This window comes from Camellia sinensis, chromosome 1, assembly GCF_055761805.1.
Source record: "Camellia sinensis isolate YWXY chromosome 1, ASM5576180v1, whole genome shotgun sequence".
Lineage (NCBI taxonomy): Eukaryota > Viridiplantae > Streptophyta > Magnoliopsida > Ericales > Theaceae > Camellia > Camellia sinensis.
The window spans coordinates 1,032,276-1,055,518 of record NC_138961.1 but is presented as its reverse complement, the minus strand read 5'-3'; the positions used below and the strand labels follow the sequence as shown (position 1 = coordinate 1,055,518).

General features: G+C 39.6%; 1 protein-coding gene across 3 annotated transcripts in view; it reads right to left on the bottom strand.

The window, feature by feature from the left end:
* Nucleotides 1-23,021, bottom strand: part of LOC114288976 (uncharacterized) — a 38,229-nt gene extending 15,208 nt beyond the window's left edge. For 2 of the 3 annotated variants that reach the window (XM_028232606.2, XM_082870057.1), the window contains exons 1-13: nt 22,684-23,021; nt 21,082-21,757; nt 20,687-20,999; nt 18,408-18,554; nt 18,146-18,234; nt 17,939-18,031; nt 16,848-16,974; nt 3,278-3,342; nt 3,008-3,182; nt 2,149-2,343; nt 2,014-2,061; nt 947-1,093; nt 719-801 (exon numbers count right to left, since the gene is read on the bottom strand). In XM_028232606.2, coding sequence (XP_028088407.2) covers nt 719-801; nt 947-1,093; nt 2,014-2,061; nt 2,149-2,343; nt 3,008-3,182; nt 3,278-3,342; nt 16,848-16,974; nt 17,939-18,031; nt 18,146-18,234; nt 18,408-18,554; nt 20,687-20,999; nt 21,082-21,686 — 2,087 coding nt within the window. In that variant the 5' untranslated portion in view covers nt 21,687-21,757; nt 22,684-23,021. The remainder of the gene's footprint in view (nt 1-718; nt 802-946; nt 1,094-2,013; nt 2,062-2,148; nt 2,344-3,007; nt 3,183-3,277; nt 3,343-16,847; nt 16,975-17,938; nt 18,032-18,145; nt 18,235-18,407; nt 18,555-20,686; nt 21,000-21,081; nt 21,758-22,683) is intronic. The other variant, XR_014330289.1, reaches the window with a different exon arrangement.
* Between the last annotated feature and the right edge of the window lie 222 nt (nt 23,022-23,243).

Sequence of the window (23,243 nt, the reverse complement as noted above, 5' to 3'; positions counted from 1 at the left end):
TAGCTCAATATTTACTTCCATGGGTCATATGCTCAGTTAAATTAAGTAAATTCATGAAAACTATAAGGATATGCTTACTAGTACATACACCCATAAAACATAAGATAGTTAAGAAAAAATAAGCGAGGTATCCAGGAAAAAATAAAGAAGAAAATGCCAGTCCTTCAAAGAAAAAGCCTTTATTTCTACTAGTAATAAGAATATTTCCACAATCTAAGTGGTGCTCAAGGATTAAGCTACAGTAAAGATGATCTGTTAGAGCCAGACCTGTAGAATTCTATGCAATGGTCAGACGGCCAAACAGGCAAACACAAACAAAAAAGTAGCAATTTATTTATTTATCTATCTATTTACTTATTTGGTAATGAAACCAAAAGGGAATTTATGGACATGGATAATGGTGATGGGTAGACAAGTGACTGCACCACTGGACTAATTATCAAAAATATATTCTAGTTAGCAGGTGCATCAGCAGCGGAGAATCCACCTAAAACTGATAAACTACAAGGACAAGTTATAAATGGCAATAGCTGCTCTTTGGAAAGATGGTAAGGTTTCAGAGAGGACAGCAGGAGAGAGAAGATTCAAAAGAATGTTCCTAGACAAATGAATGCCCATTCTTTCAAAGAATTTGAACATCTTCCTTCTCCTGTTTCCCTCTCTAAATTAAATTTATTGCTTCACTTGTTGTAAACCTTCAAAAGATCTCCAAACATACCTGTCAAGCAATCGCCACCGATCACCAATCTTGGCATCCACATCATCAATTTCTTTTTCAAGGTTTTGAAGCATAGCATCAACCTGAATACAGAGTCAGAATAACTTTAGAAAAAATCCTAGAAGACATTGCATACACTGCAATACATAAGGCAGACAGTGATTAGAGAAACATCAAGATAAATACTGAAGCCCATAGCAACAAGTATACATCGGAACAACTCCTTACCCTATTTATGAGCGCTGAAGAAACTTTGTCTCGTACAGCCTCCTCTGGAGCATGGTCACTGTCCTCCCTGGCAGCTCTGTATGCCTTCTTGGCTTCTTCTTCACCTTCTGTACCCTCTTTCTCCACCAAGCTATTATACAACTCTATCTACAAATGACATTTTGTCCACAAATAAACATGAACTACAAGGCAAATACAAAATTATGCACAAGGAGTGGATGGAACAGGAAGTAAGATGCTTGAATCTGATACCGAAAGTTAAAATTTAAGATAGATTACAATTAACAACACTGATCAAGAGAAAATGACCACTTCAGCAATTTGGTAGCTATTAAATTGTTGATCACCAACTCATCTAAAAGCTTAAACTATTAGAGAGAGGGGCAACTTTATTGTTTACATCATATCCTCTACAGTTCCCACCGTCAAGGAATAAAATTTCAATTCAATTCCATCGAAATAGCTAAAAGGCTTCCATTTTCTATGAAACTCACGAAAAATTACTGGGGAAAACCTAAATTCCAGTGTTCCCACCAAAACACTACAAAACATTTTGAAATGAACTTCAATAAAAAAAAATTCTGAAACATTGAGTTGTTTTGACGCCTAATAGGAATATCTAACGAGAGTTAATGCTATTTACCAACATGCACCCAACCTTAACTATGCTACTCTGGTGAGGAAAAAAAATTAAATGAGGCACCGCCTATCTCGTAGCGTGTACCCAATGTGTCCATGACCCCAATGTGTCACTTCCTCTAGCACGTCTGACGATTGTTCGTGTACATAACCTCCAAAGAGGTGTTCATGCTTCATAGCTCTTTAGACAATTGGTGACTTAACAAGGTTAATTAGGTATCAGGGCTTATCTTGGTAACACAATCATGGTTAAATGGAAAACCATTAGATATATCTTTATCTCACAAAAGCAAATTTTTTTGCAAACATCAATCTAAAGAAAGAATCTTCCTAATAAATAGTGTTATACTTTTAGGGCTTCAGAACTTAGGAGGTGTAGTTCACAATAAAAAGATAACAACTTAATTATAACAATGGTCGGAAACTACCTCTTTATTGACAAGTCTCAAGAACTGTTCACGCTCCCTGCTCACAGACTGAAAGAATCAGAAAAGGAAGTCAAGAATAGCTGGCATTTCATATTCGAAATTTATAAGCCATAAAATAAATAAATAATTTCTTACAGATGCTGATGCTAAAACTGCCAATGCACGACTTAGCTCACAAAGCTGCTCCTGTTTCTCTAGAGCTTTTGATTGTGACTGCTCTTGTGCTTCTTTTGCTGTTGCAGTGGTCATCTCTTCCAAAGCAACATCCTTTTGCCTAGCAGAAGATTCCTTCATCCTGGCCAACTCTTCTTCCTCTTTCTCTTCCTCCTCCTATAATCAACAAGTTTGAACTAAAATATAAGAAAACACAGCCGGGAAATTTCAAGCAATCTAAAGACCTACAATCTTCTAGAATGACAAAGAATCCAACTGTAAAATTGTTCACATAGACAGATGCAATTACCCTTGTACATTTGCAACGACAGCTTTGCTGACACACATTAGTTTGATCCATTTACAATTTTACATGCAAAAACTGACATCAAAAAGAGCAAAATTGATATAGTATTTCATTAGATGGATAAGATGCACATCACATATACAATACTGCCCTGATTATGAAAATGCATCAGGTTTTGACAGCATATGATACAAACTATTAAACAGCATATGATATTTACTATTATGTGTATATATATAAAAAGTACTTCTACAAAATAAAATAAAATACAAATTTGAGAAGTATATGTGGTACTTCTATAAAAATAGGATGGCTATGCAGTGACAAAATGAAAGTCATCTTGTCAAAAAATATATATATATTTAAACAATCTCAAAAGGACAATTTTTTAGATTTTTGTAACTTTTCCAAGATATCAACTCAGACAACTGTGAACAAAGTAAGGTGATCAATCTATGCAACTTTTTCTTTTTTTGCTTAAAAAAAAAAAAATATTGTGACAAAACCCTCGGAAGATGGAAAGAGAAATTCAACCTTGATTAGTTCTTCTTGCATTTCTAGGAACTCCAACTTCCTCCTCCTTTCCGAAACAGAATCTTCAGATGGCAAAGCAGTCACCCCCACAGTGTCCACCACCTCATCTGGCAGTGAGGACAACGTAGCTTGAACAGCTTCCTCTGGTTTCACTTTACCTGAAACAGTGAAGGCTCTGCAGAGAAAATCAGATCGCAAAATAATAACAATAATTTAGATGCCATTCAAAATCTCCACAAATATATATAATCAAGTCAATCAACAAGTTACCTAGAAAGAATCAACAGAGAAGATGGCACTGAATAGTTGAGAGACAAGTCAAGCCAATCACGTAGCTGCAAGAACGGAAGCGAACTTAAATGTCTCAATAAATCAACATTCTTTGTTTGATCTTTAGCAATGATGATAAAACTTCTATTAATGGAAGTGTTTTCTGACAGTACCAATTTTTTTTCGCATTACTAAAATAAAAATAATAAGCTCATAATGTTAAAACCTATCACCTACTTCACCCACTTAAACCTACTCCACTAAATCTAACCCACTACACCACTACCACCTCACCTACTCCACTAAACCTAACCCACTACACCACTACCACCTCCACTTCACCTACTCCTTACCTACTACACACTCACCCTCTTCTATATATAGGAATCATGAATCATTGTAATAAATATAATATACAACAATCAATAATATACATCAATTTATTTCTTACATGGTATCAGAGCTAAGGTAACAACCTAATCATTCTGCTTCACCGGCGGGCGGCAGCCTCGCCTTGGCCGCCCGCCAGACCTCTACACATACCTTCACTCCGCTGCCACATTTCTTGCTGCCGTGAACCACCTTTCCCTAGTATGTTCTTGCTGCTGAAATTGTCTGTTGCAGCTTGAAGTTCCCTGAATTGGAACCTCCTCAAGTTTCCGAGGGAAACTTCCTCATGATGCCGATCCTTAACATCAAAAAAGATCTGTTGGTTTTGTCTTTGCCTCCACTGTAACAGCAGCCCAAAACCAAGGATGAGCAAACAGATGAAACCGAGGGCTAATCCCAAGGCAAGGGCAACTTTGTGACTTTTTGGTCTCTCAATAGGCGATCCAGTTTCTGAGCTATTCAATGGCATGGACATCGGCATCAATGTGGTTCCATAGCAATCTTTTTCTGACCCACAGATCAGAGGATTTCCAACAATGTTGAATGTTTTAGCAGGAAATCTGGGTACAGGCCCACTCAAAGAAGACCAAACCCAGCTCTCTCTTTGAAGCTGAAAAACCAACACGGCCAGCAAATATGCAGCGAGTCGCAGTACTGAGTTCCTGTCTGTGCCATTTCATCGCCGAACTTTCTCCATCTCATCGATCTATCTCTCCGATCTCCAATACCGTCGACGTGAAGCATCAAAACACTAGCCGCCGATAGAGCACGTGGCCGTCTGGGTTTTTCTTCCAAGCTTCTCTAGATCTGTCGTCGTCTCCGCCGCGAAGGCTCGTCGGATCTGTCGCCTCTCCCAGATCTGTCGGTACTTCGCCTGCTCCGCCACTGGATTCTCTCTCCAGGCCATGGATTCGAGCCACGTGGCCCTGGTGGCATTACTCCTCAGATCCGAGGGTTTCGAGTACCATCGTTGTGATCACAACATATCCATGGGGATGAATGTGAAATGTATGAATATATATATCTGTTAACAGAAGCGACATCACATAGCCAGGCGTTTGTTAACAGAAGTTTGAATTTGTTTCTCCTTCCAACAAATACCACTTTCTTTGTCTTTTTCACTCACATCACATGGGCTTGTTCCCACTCTCTCTCCTCCTATCTCCTATCACTTTCCTGGACGATATTCTAAACAATCTGTCTCCACTCACTTTGACACATTATTTTCCTTTTCTTTTCTTTTTTTTCAATCACAACCATCCACCAGCGCACATGCTTTCCTCCTTAATATATTATTGTTATTATTATTATTATTATTATTATTAACCAAAAAAAAAAACCATTACCGATTTTCACAAAACAGTGGGACACGAAACCACGTGAACCACTTTCCTTATTTCTCCCCTTTCATTTTGATTTCAAATTTATTCTTATTATTTCTTTCTTTATTTCTCTTTCACATTATTTTTAATCTTTTTCAAATTCCATTCATACCATATAGCTTTGCACACCAAACCATCTTTTATTCATCTCAGGGATCAACCCCGATCACAATTTTACAAAAAAAAAAAAAAAAAAAAAAAAACCAACCAAAACACAACACCCAAAGATTTGTTTTCTTTTCTGCAGCCGGCCACCCACCGACCTTCCTTTTTCGCCTATTCCACCGGTCTTTTCTTCTTGCCTCCGTCCTGGGCGGCCCTTGACGGTGTTGCCTCCGTGTTTCCCACTCTACTGGGCACGATCACTCCACCCTGCTCCTCCACTACAGCATATGGCGGACCTCCAAATCGAAACATAACGGTGGTCTTCCGCTTCAGCTCCTTATTTTCTGCCTTTAGCACACTTATCTCTGCTCGCGCATCCTTATACATGCGTTGGAGCAGAGCCAGTTGGGCGTTTAGCTGCTGCACCTCATTTGTTCTACTCTGCAGCCGGTTCGACAAATTTGTAACCGCAGTCATGGTTTCCACACATGACTTCAATGTATACTGATTGGCCTCCACATCCGACTGCACTGCCATTCTTTGCTCCACAGACCGCATAGGAAAGTTCAACGGAGCAAACTCCGGGGCGCTTGGTTGAGGTTCCAGTGCCACCGCACCAGTTATCTCTCTTGTTGACTCGTTGAGGTCGGGAAAGAGAGTGAGCAGACCACGGGACGAAGAGGCCATATTCTGGGTAGCTGAACGGGAAGACGAGGCCATGTTATGGGTTGCTGAGTGTTTCAGAGAAAGGTTGGTTACAGAATGGCAACAGAGTGTTCCAGAATCTCTTTCTCAGAAACGGAATAGTTTTTTCAAAGGATTTTCGGCGGTTTCAGACTGGTTTGCACAGCCTCCGCCTCAACCTTGGTTAAATAGCCGAGGCCGACATGCCACTCTGTCGCTCACGTGCCTCGCCGCGTCTCCGGCTCACCTTTTGATGGCTCGACGCTTTCTGTCAGGCACGCCTTTTGATGAAGTGGGCGCGCCTTTTGAGGGCGCGACTTTTGAGGGCTCACTATATATATCCATATATATATATATATATATATATTTGGGCAGCCTATATACACCATCATACAGTGTATTTTTTAAGGGTCCGACAAGACTCTGTAAACTGTCCCGACATTGATTCCGGTTAGCTCCTTCAAGGGTCCGACAAGACTCTGTAAACTGTCCCGACATTGAGACTCTGTAAACTGTCCCGACATTGATTCCGGTTAGCTCCTTCAAGGGTCCGACAAGACTCTGTAAACTGTCCCGACATTGATTCCGGTTAGTTTCTATAAGGGTCCGACAAGACTCTGTAAACTGTCCCGACATTGATTCCGGTTAGCTCCTTCATGGGTCCGACAAGACTCTGTAAACTATCCCGACATTGATTTCGGTTAGTTTCTACAAGGGTCCAGCAAGACTCCGTAAACTGTCACAACAACTATCACAACATTGTCTGCTACAACGGTCCGACATGACCCCATAAACTGTCTTCTACATCGGTCTGACACAACCATCCAGTGTCCTCTACAACGTTATGACACCACCATACAGTATCTTCACCATCGGTCTGACACGACCATACAGTGTCTCCTATCCTCTTTTCTTTTATGTATTCGTCTATTTTCTTGTTTTGTTACTCTCTCCAAACTCAAGTTGGCTAGTTCCTATCCCCCTTGAGTTTGCGGGGGGCTGTTAAAACCTATCACCTACTTCACCCACTTAAACCTACTCCACTAAATCTAACCCACTACACCACTACCACCTCACCTACTCCACTAAACCTAACCCACTACACCACTACCACCTCCACTTCACCTACTCCTTACCTACTACACACTCACCCTCTTCTATATATAGGAATCATGAATCATTGTAATAAATATAATATACAACAATCAATAATATACATCAATTTATTTCTTACACTTTGCAGCATCATCAGGAAAAGGCATGGAAGATAAAGATTCCATGCCATCCATAATGATTATATGCAATTTATTAAATTCATGAGTAACTAGTGACACACAAAATGAATCAACTGCCAGATTAAACTTCAAGGCCAAAGGCCACATGTGCAAAATACCCAAACACTTATCAAACTTTTTAACCAAACAAATTCCATGTACCATGCATCTTCAGATGTAAAGTGTTTCATTATTCTCAGAGCTTCCAGGCTACAGCATAAGACACAAGCATTCACCCTGCTTTCCCATGCTTACAAAAGCTTCCAAATATAACCATCTCTCACTGAAGTAGCCCCAAAATATTTGGAAATTGATAATCTCTTTCTGAATTTTGAGAAAAGAAGTTACTAGTGAAGCAACGATTGTAGAAAATGTTAAAACCTATCACCTACTTCACCCACTTAAACCTACTCCACTAAACCTAACCCACTACACCACTACCACCTCACCTACTCCACTAAACCTAACCCACTACACCACTACCACCTCCACTTCATCTACTCCTTACCTACTACACACTCACCCTCTTCTATATATAGGAATCATGAATCATTGTAATATATCAATAAACATCAATCAATAATACATAAATTCTTCATGGTATCAGAGCAAGGTTAAGACCTTAGTATTTCTCGCTTCACCGGCGGGCGGCAACCTCGCCTTGGCCGCCCGCCGGACCTCAACCTATTCCGCTTATTTTCTACACATACCTTGACTTCTTCAACATTTTCTTACACCCCTCCTCCGCTATGTCGGCGGCGGCACCCGCATCATCGTCTAGCCTCTATCGCCGTTCACCTCGCCTCTCATATATCCGTGGTTGTACTCTTACTCGTCGTCGTCGTTGGCGTTTCTGGCGCTGCTTTTCTGCTCGTCACTGCTGTTTTTTTTCCCGATTTGCTCTCTCTCTCTTAGCCATGGATTTGGGTGTGGGGTGTAGAGCTGTGGCTCTGTTGTTGGTAGCCATGTTTGCTGGCTTGAAGGTTTCAATGGCAGCAGTGTACAAGGTTGGGGACTCCGCTGGTTGAACCATCATTGGGAATATTGATTACAAGGCCTGGGCTGCTTCCAAGACGTTTCATGTTGGAGATGTCATCATTTTCGAATACAATTTTCAATGTCACGTGTTGCAAGTGCCCCACAAAGAATACCAAGCCTGCAGAAGTGTAAGACAGTAACATGCATCTTCACATACAGCTTGGGTAATGTGTAACTATCAAAAGCACAAGCTTCTTGGACATCCCTCTCTCTCTCTCTCCATGGACCCAACATCATCATCATGCACCCACTCTATCTCCCTCTCTCTCATCTTTTCCCACTTTCAAACCCACTTTAATCATATCTCTCCTTTCTCTTAATTTATTTCATCCACGTTCTTTCACCCTTTTCTTTTATTTTAATATATATATATATATATATATATTTTATTATAATATATTTTCCCTATCCCTTGTTAGTAAGCATCACCCGTTTTCCATTCTCTTATTATTATTTATTTTATATTCCACCAAAAAAAAAAAAAAAAAAAAAAAAATCACACTGCTGTTTTTCTTATCACCCATCCACAAATATTTTTCTCTATTTTCTTTATCCATTATTTTCTTTTATTTTATTTTTCTTATTAAACAAAACAACACCACAAAATAACACCAACAACATTCCACAACCTTGTCATTTTATTCATATCAGGGGATCAACCCCGATCACACTTTTACATCAAAAAAAAAAAAAAAAACCACACAAACAAAAACAAAACTACCACACTCACAGTGGGATTTTTCTTCTCTACTCAGCCGCCTGTCTCTTCTTCTTGCCTCCGTCCTGGGCGGCCCTTGCCGGTATTGCCTCCGTGCTTCCTAGACCACCAAGCAAGTTGCCTCCTCCCTGCTCCTCCACTACAGCATATGGTGGACCTCCAAATCGGAACATCACGGTGGCCTTCCGCTTCAGCTCCTTGTTTTCTGTCTTTAGCACACTTATCTCTGCTCGCGCATCCTTATACATGCGTTGGAGCAGAGCCAGCTGGGAGTTTAACTGTTGCACCTCATTTGTCCTGCTCTGCAGCCGGTGCGACAAGTTTGTAACCGCAGTCATGGTTTCCACACATGACTTCAGAGTATACTGATTGGCCTCAATATCAGTTTGCACCGCCATTTTTTGCTCTACCGACCGCATCAGAAAGTTCAACGGAGCAAAACCAGAGGTGTTTGGTTGAGGTTCACTGGCCACCGCACCAGTTATTTCTCTTGTGGACTCGTTCAGTTCTGGAAAGAGCGTGAGCAGACCCCGGGAAGAGGAGGCCATGTTCTGGGTAGCTGGACGGGAAGAAGAGGCCATGTTGCTGAGTGTTTCAGAGACGGGTTGGTTACAGAGTATTACAGAGTTTCTCTCAGCAAAGGAAGAGTTTTTTCAGAGGATTTTCAGAAGTTTTTTGTCTGCCTCAGCCTCAGCATCAACCTTGGTTAAATAGCCGAGGGGATTTTCAGAAGTTTTTTGTCTGCCTCAGCCTCAGCATCAACCTTGGTTAAATAGCCGAGGCAGCCACGCGTATCGCGCGCCACTTGACGCCAGACGACAAACGGGCGCGCCAGCCAAGGCACTCGCGTGCCTCGCCATCATATCTGGCACGCCTTTTTTATGGATTGGGCACGCATTTTGATGGCACGTTTTTTTATGGATTGGGCACGCCTTTTGATGGCACGCCTTTTGATAGATTGGGCACGCCTTTTGAGGGTGCGACTTTTTAGGGGTCCGACAAGACTCTGTAAACTGTCCCGACATTGATTCCGGTTAGCTCCTTTATGGGTCCGACAAGACTCTGTAAACTGTCCCGACATTAATTCCGGTTAGCTCCTTCATGGGTCCGACAAGACTCTGTAAACTGTCCCGACATTGATTCCGGTTAGCTCCTTTATGGGTCCGACAAGACTCTGTAAACTGTCCCGACATTGATTCCGGTTAGTTTCTACAAGGGTCCAGCAAGACTCTGTAAACTGTCACAACAACTGTCACAACATTGTCTGCTACAACGGTCCGACATGACCCCATAAACTGTCTTCTACATCGGTCTGACACCGCCATCCAGTGTCCTCTACACCGTTATGACACCACCATACAGTGTCCTTTACATGGTTATGACACCCCCATACAGTGTCCTCTACAACGTTATGACACCACCATCCAGTGTCTTCACCAATGGTCTGACACGACCATACAGTGTCTCTTATCCTCTTTTATTTTTATGTATTTTCTTGTTTTGTAACTCTCTCCAAACTCAAGTTGGTTAGTTCCTATCCCCCTTGAGTTTGCGGGGGGCTGTTAAAACCTATCACCTACTTCACCCACTTAAACCTACTCCACTAAACCTAACCCACTACACCACTACCACCTCACCTACTCCACTAAACCTAACCCACTACACCACTACCACCTCCACTTCATCTACTCCTTACCTACTACACACTCACCCTCTTCTATATATAGGAATCATGAATCATTGTAATATATCAATAAACATCAATCAATAATACATAAATTTTTACAGAAAAAGTTGGAACAAGGTGATCGGGGAAGATGGTAGGCATCAACACAATCCTGTGACAGCTAATCTCTTACTCATGATGACATGTCAATGCCATGTAATGGATATGGACCCATGTACCTGCAAATATCATGATGTTTCTCTTCAGCTCAAGGTCCGATGTAATCCATACCATTAGACAAGACAATGCCAGGGGAAAAAGATTCAGGTTTTTAATCAGAATTCAGAGGTATCACCCCTCCTAATTAACAAATAAGCTTTTCTAAAATTCATGTTCACCACTACTTTTTTTAGATAACCGGCAACTGTGTCCTAGGCGGCCCACCCCAGGCACATAAACCCAAGGGTCAAGTGACATCCCCCAATCGCATGATACAGACAAAAGGAAGGGGCCGACAAGAGTCGAACCTGAGTTAGGCCTGTGGGAAGCAAACCCAGACCAATCTTCACCACCACTACTTGATTGGGCTTTGTCCAATCCTTTAAAAGTGTCATTAGCTATAAGGATGGCATCAGCAATCTAACTATTTTTCTTATTTATTAAGCAAGCCAACCTAAGCTCGCCAAGTTTTCTAGCATCAAGTAAAAATGAACATTGTTTTCCCTTGCTAGAATTTACAAGTACCTTAAACTCCCAATAGTTTCCCCTAGGTATATGTTCTTGTACAGTATCCCCTGGTATTGTGACACATTGATTGGACTGTTAAGTTACCAATTTATCCAAAAGCCTAAGCTATTAGGAAATGGGCCCAACAATGTATATCAAGCTATCTAACACCCTCCCTCACGTGCAACGCCATTTTGCACATGCAGAGACAAACAGAGAAGCAAACAACCAATCAAAGAGAAAGAAACCAAATGGGGACAGAATACCAAATGTCAACGGAGAGACTTGAACCTAAAACCTCTCCCAACCAAAGCTCTAATACCGTGTTAAGTTACCAATTTTCCCAATGTATATCAAGCTATCTAACATGGACATCCAATGCTACGAGGAGCATCATTCTGAATCTAAAAGAAAATAAAAAAAATTTCACTTACATTAGCATACAACTATTAGATCAATCCTAGTTTCACTAGGTTCTAGCACACATGTTGAAGAAAATTGGATAAGAAAACACAACACATTATTTTATATGCAGGCTTTTTTCCTTTCAATTCAACAAGCCTTTGTCCCAATTACTTGAAATCAGCTACATAGATCCATTTCCTTGAATTGGTTATGTTTGAAGTCTCACTCCTCGGAACAGTTTTAAGGCCAGTCACATATTTTCTTATCACCACGACCCAAGTTCTCCTTGGCCTTCCTCTATTTTGTTTGCCACCCTCCAGGTCAATCCATTTTTTTTCCTTTTATTTCACCTATAACTAAATCACATCAATTAAAATTCACCAAATATGTGTTAGCAAACCCACTCGTTCTTTTTTTTTTGGGAAGTATGAAATTTTATTGCCAAAAAAAATGAATATTATAGTGAAACTTAAGCACGCTATAGGGCCACACATATCTCCGGAGAGAGAAAATAAGTGCCTACTCTAAAAATAAAAATAAAAAAACTCTCACAGCTCAAGAGACTACACAACAGACCACACAAAAGAAATTCAAATACTAGCCTACAATAAGATACTGAAATCAAGCCCATCGAAACACATCCTATAAAAGGGTAACAACGTTAACCATAATGACACCATAAAAAGTATTTCGCAAATTGTTTATGATGAGCCCTCAAAACACATGATGACACAGAGCCTTGTAACAGCTGAAACACTACTACACAGGTCATCTAGGAAGCACGGATACCTCTCCCAGAACTATGTATCAGTGTCGGACACATTTGGGCTCCAGACACAAGTCGGATACATGAAGAAGTGTTAAAATCCACCTACTCTCCACCTACTTCACCCACTTAAACCTACTCCACTAAACCTAACCCACTACACCACTACCACCTCACCTACTCCACTAAACCTAACCCACTACACCACTACCACCTCCACTTCACCTACTCCTTACCTACTACACACTCATCCTCTTCTATATATAGGAATCATGAATCATTGTAATAGATATCAATATATCGATCAATAATACATCAATTTATTTTTACATGGTATCAGAGCTATAAGATTTAGGCCTATATTCCTTTCTTTCCGGCGGGCAGCCGGCCGGCAACCATGCCTTCGCTGCCCGCTGGAGTTTCTTCAACACCTCCACAGAGTATGGCTCAATCCCAAACTTACTTCCATCAAACACAGTCTCAACAATATACCCACTCTCAAACTTCATCATCGGACGGCCAGCAATTGTTGTTTTTTGTGGTAGCTGCAGCTTTGAGTAACCACAACCATTTCATCAGAACAGAGGCAACACTTGAGAGAAACCCACCAACCATCTTTGCAGCATTTGTGGTATCATCCTTCTCTGGTGCCGGGACAGAATATTTACCAGATAGCAGTCCATGTGCCAGTTTAATTAACTGCATCTTCAGGTCTAAAGTTGGATCAGCTGGAGCAGCCTCAAAAGCCTTCTTCAAACTTTGGTTCATGTGGTATCGTGAACAAAAGGAATGCGTAGAGAATACAATTTGCATAGTTGCAGCCAGGTAGCAACTGTTCCCCAAGTTGACAAGTCCTGTGACCATTTCCTATACACACACATGCACAACATCCCTCACTTAGAGAGAGTATTTCCGGCGCTAGGGTTTTTGAAAAAAACCAGATCGGAATCGGCGGCTTTGGGTTCTTTCGGTTTTAGGGGCGGAGTTGGGTTTTTGAAGATTGATAATGGCTGGCGAGAAGAAAATTGATAAGTCCGAGCCAGTTGCTGCAGTATTGAAGTCAGATCCCTCTCCCAAAGTGGCTGGGCAAGATGTGGCTTCTGGAAAAGGTGGAACACCAACTGCTTTGTCCTCTTCTATATCCTCCTCAGGAGATGCTATCTCCAGCATGAAAGGTTTTCAAACGGATAATGGTTCACTTCTCTATTATCTGCCTGGTTATGATCCTTATGCTACTGGGTCTTTTATGGGTATGGATGGGCAGCAACCATACTATTCTTCACCAGGATATCTTCAGCAGCCTGTTTCATATGGATCAGAGGTCATGCCGTGGGATTCTGCGTATGTTGGAGACGTAGCAAATGGGACGACCGTTTTCCTGGGAAGCCAAAAATCTGCTTTTGGCTCTAATGCTTCAATGAAGTCAAATAGTTATAACTCTGTAAAATCAGGTGCCGCTCTTGCTAGCAAATTTTCAACGTTGCCCTTGGATTCTAGGTCACGAAAATCTGCTGCCTCATCCAATATCTCTAAATCTATCATTGAATTTCAACCCCTCTTTCCCTCACATGGGCTTGTCCCCTCTCTCTCCTCCGTTTGATTTCAAAATCTATTCTTTTTATTTATTTTCTCCCAACCACTTTCCTTATTTCCCCCATCTTTCATTTTGATTTCAAATATATTTTTATTATTTCTTTCTTTATTTTTCTTTCACATTATTTTTAATCTTTTTCAAATTCCATTCATACCATATAGCTTTGCACACCAAATTTTATTCATCTCAGGGATCAACTCCGATCACAATTTTACACACACACACACACAAAAAAAAAAAAAAAAAAAAAAAAAAAACATAACAAACACAACCACAGCTTTGTTTTCTTTTCTGCAGACGGCCCCACACCGACATCCCTTCTCTACTCTGCCGCCGGTCTTTTCTTCTTGCCTCCGTCCTGGGCGGCCCTTGCCGGTGTTGCCTCCGTATTTCCCACTCCACTGGGCATGATCACTCCTCCCTGCTCCTCCACTACAGCATATGGTGGACCTCCAAATCGGAACATCACGGTGGCCTTCCGCTTCAGCTCCTTGTTTTCTGTCTTTAGCACACTTATCTCTGCTCGCGCATCCTTATACATGCGTTGGAGCAGAGCCAGCTGGGAGTTTAACTGTTGCACCTCATTTGTCCTGCTCTGCAGCCGGTGCGACAGGTTTGTGACCGCAGTCATGGTTTCCACACATGACTTCAGAGTATACTGATTGGCCTCAATATCAGTTTGCACCGCCATTTTTTGCTCTACCGACCGCATCGGAAAGTTCAACGGAGCAAAACCAGAGGTGTTTGGTTGAGGTTCACTGGCCACCGCACCAGTTATTTCTCTTGTGGACTCGTTCAATTCTGGAAAGAGCGTGAGCAGACCACGGGAAGAGGAGGCCATGTTCTGGGTAGCTGGACGGGAAGAAGAGGCCATGTTGCTGAGTGTTTCAGAGACGGGTTGGTTACAGAGTATTACAGAGTTTCTCTCTCAGTAAAGGAAGAGTTTTTTTCAGAGGATTTTCAGAAGTTTTTTTGTCTGCCTCAGCCTCAGCATCAACCTTGGTTAAATAGACGGGGCAGCCACGCGTATCGCGCGCCACTTGACGCCAGACGACAAACGGGCGCGCCAGCCAAGGCACTCACGTGCCTCGCCATCATGTCCGGCACACCTTTTTATGACTTGGGCTCGCCTTTTGATGGCAGGTCTTTTTATGGATTGGGCACGCCTTTTGATGGCACGCCTTTTGAAAGATTGGGCACACCTTTTGAGGGTGCGACTTTTTATGGGTCCGACAAGACTCTGTAAACTGTCACGACATTGATTTCGGTTAGCTCCTTTATGGGTCCGACAAGACTCTGTAAACTGTCCCGACATTGATTCCGGTTAGTTTCTACAAGGGTCCGACAAGACTCTGTAAACTGTCCCGACATTGATTCCGGTTAGCTCCTTCATGGGTCCGACAAGACTCTGTAAACTGTCCCGACATTGATTCCGGTTAGCTCCTTCATGGGTCCGACAAGACTCTGTAAACTGTCCCGACATTGATTCCGGTTAGTTTCTACAAGGGTCCAGCAAGACTCCGTAAACTGTCACAACAACTGTCACAACATTGTCTGCTACAACGGTCCGACATGACCCCATAAACTGTCTTCTACATCGGTCTGACACCGCCATCCAGTGTCCTCTACACCGTTATGACACCACCATACAGTGTCCTCTACATGGTTATGACACCCCCATACAGTGTCCTCTACAACGTTATGACACCACCATCCAGTGTCTTCACCAATGGTCTGACACGACCATACAGTGTCTCTTATCCTCTTTTATTTTTATGTATTTTCTTGTTTTGTTACTCTCTCCAAACTCAAGTTGGTTAGTTCCTATCCCCCTTGAGTTTGCGGGGGCTGTTAAAATCCACCTACTCTCCACCTACTTCACCCACTTAAACCTACTCCACTAAACCTAACCCACTACACCACTACCACCTCACCTACTCCACTAAACCTAACCCACTACACCACTACCACCTCCACTTCACCTACTCCTTACCTACTACACACTCATCCTCTTCTATATATAGGAATCATGAATCATTGTAATAGATATCAATATATCGATCAATAATACATCAATTTATTTTTACAAGAAGTGTCTAAAATTATTTTTGAAACACAGACACAGGAGTCTGAAGAGATTCAGAAAGTTCAGGAGTTACTAAAGCAAATTTACAACATATATTGGCGGCCATTTATGAAGAGAACTTATTGAGGTTTAGTTTTTTTCCCTCTCTACCATGGGGAAAGAAGGGGAATTCAGTACAACAATTTGTTTGGGGGCCTAACTATTGATTTAAAAGAATTTTACGTTGTAACACCAAAAGGGCATTTCATAATTCAATAATTTGAGAGAGGGAGGAGACACCAGTGATACTCTATCAAAAACTTCACAAAACTACAATCATGACATGGATTAAAAAACATTGGATTAAAACTTCTTTTGTTATTATAAATATATAAACAGATAAATTTTACTGAATAGGTAGGGAATAACTGTTGATTACAGCTTCTAAGATGCATAATATCTGTTGTAGGCTATTTGGATACCAAAATATTTTGGGTTTTTAGATATTAAAGAATTGAGTATATTGATTTTATGGGTCTTTATCCTCAACAATCGAACCTGAAATTTTTTTATCTTCAGCTTCCCAGATAAAGGCTAATAACTCTTTAACCTTGAGAATATTGCCAAGTCATACATATCTATATCCATAACTGTTGAATTAAGAACAAGAAGTGACATCTGAGAAGCACTTTTGGGTGCCCTCTGGGCATCTTAAGTAATTAATGTCCAATAAATATCCACAAGATTAAACAAAAACCTGTTTCTGCATTTCTTCAACTGAACGTAACCCAAGTAAACCCCGATCTCTACATGCTTGACGAAGCTCCTGTTCAGAAAGGGACTCCACACCCTCTGCTTGGATCATCTTGTCATCATCCTTGATTCTGCCAAATCCATACATAATATAATGTTTTACAATGGATAAACCTAACAACATATGTCAAAAGTATTCACTAGTTACCCATTTTTCTCCAAACTATATGCAATTGTCTTGAAGCAAAAGTAACTTGTTTTGATGCAATTCATTCATTTAATCATACAACATTTTATTTTATTTTTTCGGTCTTGTGATGACAAGGAACCCCTTCAAGGCAGGGCCACTTTGGACCCATCCCAGCAGGGTAAACCTCTTATTCCAACGGTGCAACCACATATGGCAATTTTCATTATTAAAAGTCACCTGATTTCAATTAACAATAATGATTTCAATTAACAATAAAGGTAATCTTATTTAAAGCATATAAGTACATGAACTGTGAACCCATTAGTAGATTAATACACAACAGCCACATGACTTAAAATTTAAACTGATTCCAGTCAGAAACTCAACACACAATCAACTTGTAAAAATGCTGATACATAGGTTAATACTGATATGTGACAGGAATCCCTATCATTATTTTTGGTATATGAGATCTGGTTATCATGAAAGAAGCAATACGGTGAATATTTCATTGCTTTTGTGAACATGCACAATTTCATTGATTGCCTATTTGGCATGTCCCCTTCATTTGGATGGAATATATATATATTAAATGCTTTGCCCTGTGCTTTTCTGTGTGGATTTTTGAGAATTCAAGGACCGGAAGAAAAATCTAAATGTCATCTATAAGCATGCCACAAATGCACACCAAAGTAAACCTTGTTTCCTAAAAATGGTTGTCTAGAGTAGTTTATGAAATTTTGAGCTGGGTAATATGCTTGTGAACAAATAGTCGCATAAGTCCAAACATCTGTTGTAGGGAACAAATTCCAATAGGTTTCACCCAAAAGAATATACTAGCTTTCAAACAAAGAACCATTACCGTTTAATGCATACTTTCCTCAGAAAGGACATAACAAACTTACTGTTGTAGTCTCTTTCGAAGCATATAACGCAAATACGCATCTGTACCAAATGGGTTGATACCCATATACTTGCACATATTTACTAACCGAGGCCTGTAACAAGCAAACCAAGTACTTGTGTAAGCATGATCCCACACAACGAGAGAGACAATTTAATTAAACAGAAAAGATATATCCGAATAACAGAAGAAACACGGTATCACCAACCTGCTGATGTTATCAAGAGTAAGCTCATCATTAAATAACTTGGCAAAGCCTAGAATTTCCTCGTTGGAAACATGAACACCGCTTCTAACCTGTTTGATTGTTATAAACATTGTAAAACAGAAAAATACTTCCCGAAAATAAATAAAAGAAGTAGAACAAGAAATATTGCAAACTCTTATTCTCTTGTCTAGGGGAAAAGAAACCAATAAAGAGGGCACAAAAAAAGGGTAGAAATTCAAAAAATAAAAATAAAACCACCCACATTGTTCATAAATTCATCGAGATCTTCCGCTGTTTTCTTAATTTCTCCACTTCGCGAGTTTTGAACTTCCTTTGCCATTTCCTTTACTGTATCCTGAAGAAACTTCGCATATTCTATCCTTGCATTTAGCTTCCGTTTAAGAGCCTCCTACAAGTTGAGCAGTTGAATTCAAACAACAAAATAAAAAGTAAAAATGCTTGAAATGGGACTTTTGGCACAACATAAAATGTTTTGTCTACATCACACACTACACTTGCATAAGGAGCATTTACGAGCCACAATATGCAAATATCTTTAACTAATGGAGCCTTACCAGTTATGTTAGCTTCTTCTTATGCCAAAAACAACATATTGATATGTAGCAAGTCAATATAGTGGAATAGTGAGCATTTGGAGTCACTGTATCAGTTTCCTTGTTAAAATTATGTCAAAATTCCAGCAATCACTGCTAAATTGGTGTCGAGTACCCTAGTGGTAAAGAAACTAGCCTTGAGATGAACCTTAAATCTGGACATATTAGGTTTGACGACTCCTGGCGTTGCACCCGGTCTGAATTGATACACGTGATTTGCGGGTGCCTACGGGTATCCGGAGTTTATTTTGCAAGGGTGGGGCTGATGTGGCCCTAACTTGGGAGGTCTCGTTAGCAAATAAAAAAATAAAAATAAAAATGTAGTAATCAATACATTGTTGTGATATATCATGTTATATGTAAATCCAACACAAAAGCCATGACAATTTACAACATGCAACTCTTTTCCAAATCACACGAGAGAACATTTGTAAGAGGTTAGCTCTTCTTCCTTACTTTTCCCATTGAATCAAACTAAAGGATATTCATGGCTTCAATAATAACTTAACTTAGAGGATACTGGATTAGAAATTAGCTGAAGTGTTAAATCAAACTTCCCCACCTTCTTGAATTGTAACCCACTCATAGATTGAAGATTGGATCACACCAATTGCTTGCTTAAGCCTCAACTTGATGCATAAACATCTCTTGATCAAGGAATTTCGGGGTTTTCAAATTAGAAAACTACATAAAAACACCTTTTCTAAAATACATTTTCCTCATATCACTACAGATAGCACAAAACCACAATACTTTACAAACATATTAATGTAACATATTCAGTTAGATGGAAACATGCACCTCTCAATAATTCTTGCAGTTACACCGCACATATTCATGTTTTCATGATGCTTCCCCTCAGTTTTAAAGTTTTTCCAGAATACATCTCTCCAGTGTGATATATCCGACACACCATACATGTCAACCTGCTTTAGTAGTGAAAAACCTTTCACATGTGTGGAAAAATAAATTGGAATAAAGTTTTCCTTCGACTTTCCTAAACTTCACATTTATCAATTATCCAATATCTTATTTTGTACAAGGATAAGGATCATTTTATCAATATCATGTTCACCGCTACAATTTATCTTTATACAACATAACAGAAACACAAAAACATATAAACATATAAGGATTATTTATTTTACAATCAAATGATACTGACAGTTGCAAGGGTACAATTTGGTCAGTATGGATTAGATTGCCACCAACATAAAACTGAAAAGGGAGTTCGTTCCCACATCCCAAAAGCCAAACGAAACCCTAAGCACAAGAGAATAAGAAAGAGATAGATAAAACGAAAGAGAAAGAAAGAAAGACCCGAACTAACTACTTAGTTTCACTTGACATTAGATTGGCTAAGGTTGTTTGCATTGTTGGCCAACTGAGGTTCTACTCAACTCAACAAAACCTTGTCCTCTATTATCATAATCTTATGATTCGCGATTCATGAGTAGATTGGTGCAAAACTATGGTCTGTTTTGAGATATAATTGATGGTGAATTGCACAATTCACTATTTGATTCACATTTTACGTATCATGCAATTTTGTCTTGCTTTACCTCTTCTTCTGGTGACAATGTCAATATACAACTTATAAGAGTATTTGGTGAGAAATAACCAATACCCATGCATAATTTATTGTTATTTTAGTATTTTAAAATAAATAAATAAATAAAAATAAAAAATAAAAATGAGTTTAATACGATCTCTAAAAAGGTAGTTTTTTTAAGTTGAGGAAGGGGCCCTCCTGGTTCAAATAGGGGCTCCGTCGTTGTATACAGAAAACCATCCAATTCCATAAAAAACCTATTGACAAGCAAAAAAATCAAGGAAAAATACTGCAGGGGATAACTCAGTGGATTTGTTTTACTGAAAATTTTGATATTGTTTGATTATATTTAGGAACAATAATTACAATCATTACCTGTTCTTTCATCTTGTCCTGAAAGGTCGATGGCAACATGTTGGGAAACAATTTCAGGAATACTGGCAGCAAGAACTCCATGAATGGAACTATAATAAAAACTGCAAAAGGAACTAGCCTGAAAATATCAGCTGTCGTGCGTGTGAGTTGTTGTCTCTCCCTCCTAGAAAGACTCTTCCCACTAGCAAGTTTTAACATCAATCTTGAGCTTATCCTAACATCAGCCCAAAGGAGTTTTGTACCCAACCAATAGTGCTGCATTGTAGATTTAAACTCATCCTTCCAGTGGTGCAACTTCTTTGCCCAGTCCTCCCTGCAAGAAGGAAGGTGACAAGGCATAAGTGACAGAAGTCAAATTAGTTTAAACATTAAAAACAAGGAGAAAAATATGTAACCTGCTCATAGAAGCAACAGCTCTCAAAGCAGGACCTATCCCTAAAATCATAGCCCATACCCTCTTTGTGATTGATTTAGCACCCTTTTGGGATTCTTGCAACTGCTTTGCTTTTGCTTTTGCTTTTGCTTTCACCGAGCTCAACCCTTCGACTGCTTGGTCACATTCCTCTGGTGAAGCTTCCTTTATTTGTTTAACAGGCTCCTCTTCATTTCCATCATTTCCACTACCCAATTCACCCCGACCTGCTGCAGCTGTGGAAGAAAAATGTATTGATTCTGATGTCCATCTAACTCTTAAAGAAGGAACAAAAACTGTTCTTCCAATCCTACATCCCAGAGTTGTAGTTTCACAAAAGTAATGCCTGAGCAATCCTCTAGATTGAAAAATCAATAATCCCTCTTTCCTTGAGGAGTACAAATCTTCTTCTTTTCTATGATCTCTATCTGCAGATGGATGACTCAAAACCCAGCTCAAACCACATGAATCAGAAAGCTTAGAAGATTTCCCATGCTCAAAACTTGAAAAACCTCGAACCACGCAATTTGGTTGATTCAGGGAACGGAAGGGGTACTTCTTCCTTCGCAGTATTGCTCTTGCAGCCATTATGAAAACCTTTTCCCACTTTGAATACAGCTACGATAACATATCCTGGGTACCCAATCAATAAAGCCAATCTATACAACAGGCCAAAAATCTCATATCAAAAGCCACACACCAATGAAATGCCAAATTTACTGAAAACTTTCATTAATTCATAAATTAATTGCTCACGTAATTCATCCCAAATCATGTACTCAAATACCCTAAAACTATATCCAAAACAATTAGGACCTAACTCTGTATATAAGAAGAAGGAAAGGGAAATAAACCCTTCATCCTAAAAAAACAAAAATTAATTTTTAATTTTGATGGTTCTTATGTGGAGGCTTGTATGTGCACGTGCACGTGCGCGTGTAAACTACATGTGCACACAACGACACACACGGTTGTTCCTTATATTTCTTCAGATCTTAATCTATGCAATTGCAACCACAATGATTTACCCCAAACTTGCCAGAAACAACCCATAAGGCAGACTCAACTATAAGCAGGTGAACTCTGCTAAGACATTCTCCTTTCTTTTCTGTTCTTTTTTATTTAAAGTTGTAAGTAGCACATTTCATTCTGGAGTGGGGTTTGACTAAAAGTGTTCTCAATTGCTCAGTACTTTCAGGAAATTTTAGTATTACAAAGAAAAATAATGCAATTTTCAATGTTTTGTGTTTTTCAGTTAGAATTACAATTATTTACAAAAACCCCCAATCAGAACAGAATGTGTGTGTGTGAGAGAGTAAAAGACAGGGGATTAGATAAAACTTGTAGAGAAACAACAGCATTTGAATTAGTGAAAAAATAAACACATTCACAACAAACAAACAAACAAACAAAAAACATTTTTCACAAGGAGCAGAGTGATGAGATTTAACATAACATAACTTAACTACAGAAGAATTATAATTAACCTATAAAATGAAAAAAAATAAAATTAAATAAAATTAAATTAAAAAAAGGAATAGCAAAGAAAGAACATTATTGGAAATAACAAGCTGGAGCAACAAACCTGCGACGATCGATCAAGAAACCAAGCACACCGATTAAGACACAAAGCACAACTCGATGAATGAATTGTATCCCTCTCTCTCCCTCCCCCCCTCCCTCGGTCAAAGGAATTTATTTATATTTAAAAAATGTGGTGGTGGTGGTGGCGGTGGTGGTGTATAAAACATATGACGTGGGCGTCCCACACTCATCAGAGAGAACGGGAGAAAGTACAGAGATATCGAAAAATGGCGGACGAGTCGTCGCGGTAAATTACATTGCTGTGATTCTCTCTCTCTCTCTCTATTCCACCGGGATTTACTACGCACACCACTGGAGTTTGGTAAAATATTGGGGAAATTTCAGGCTAGCTTTCAAAAATAATTATAAATAAATTGTAACTTTTATAAATATTAATAATTAAAAATATAATTTTTTTAATAAATCTGTAATAAATTTTTGATGATTGATAATTTTTCTTAAATTATTTAATTTAGGGGAAATGATTGCACAGTGAAAGCAGCCAAAAAAATACAAAATCATAAAAAATATATATAATATTTTAAGAAAAATGCTTTGGAC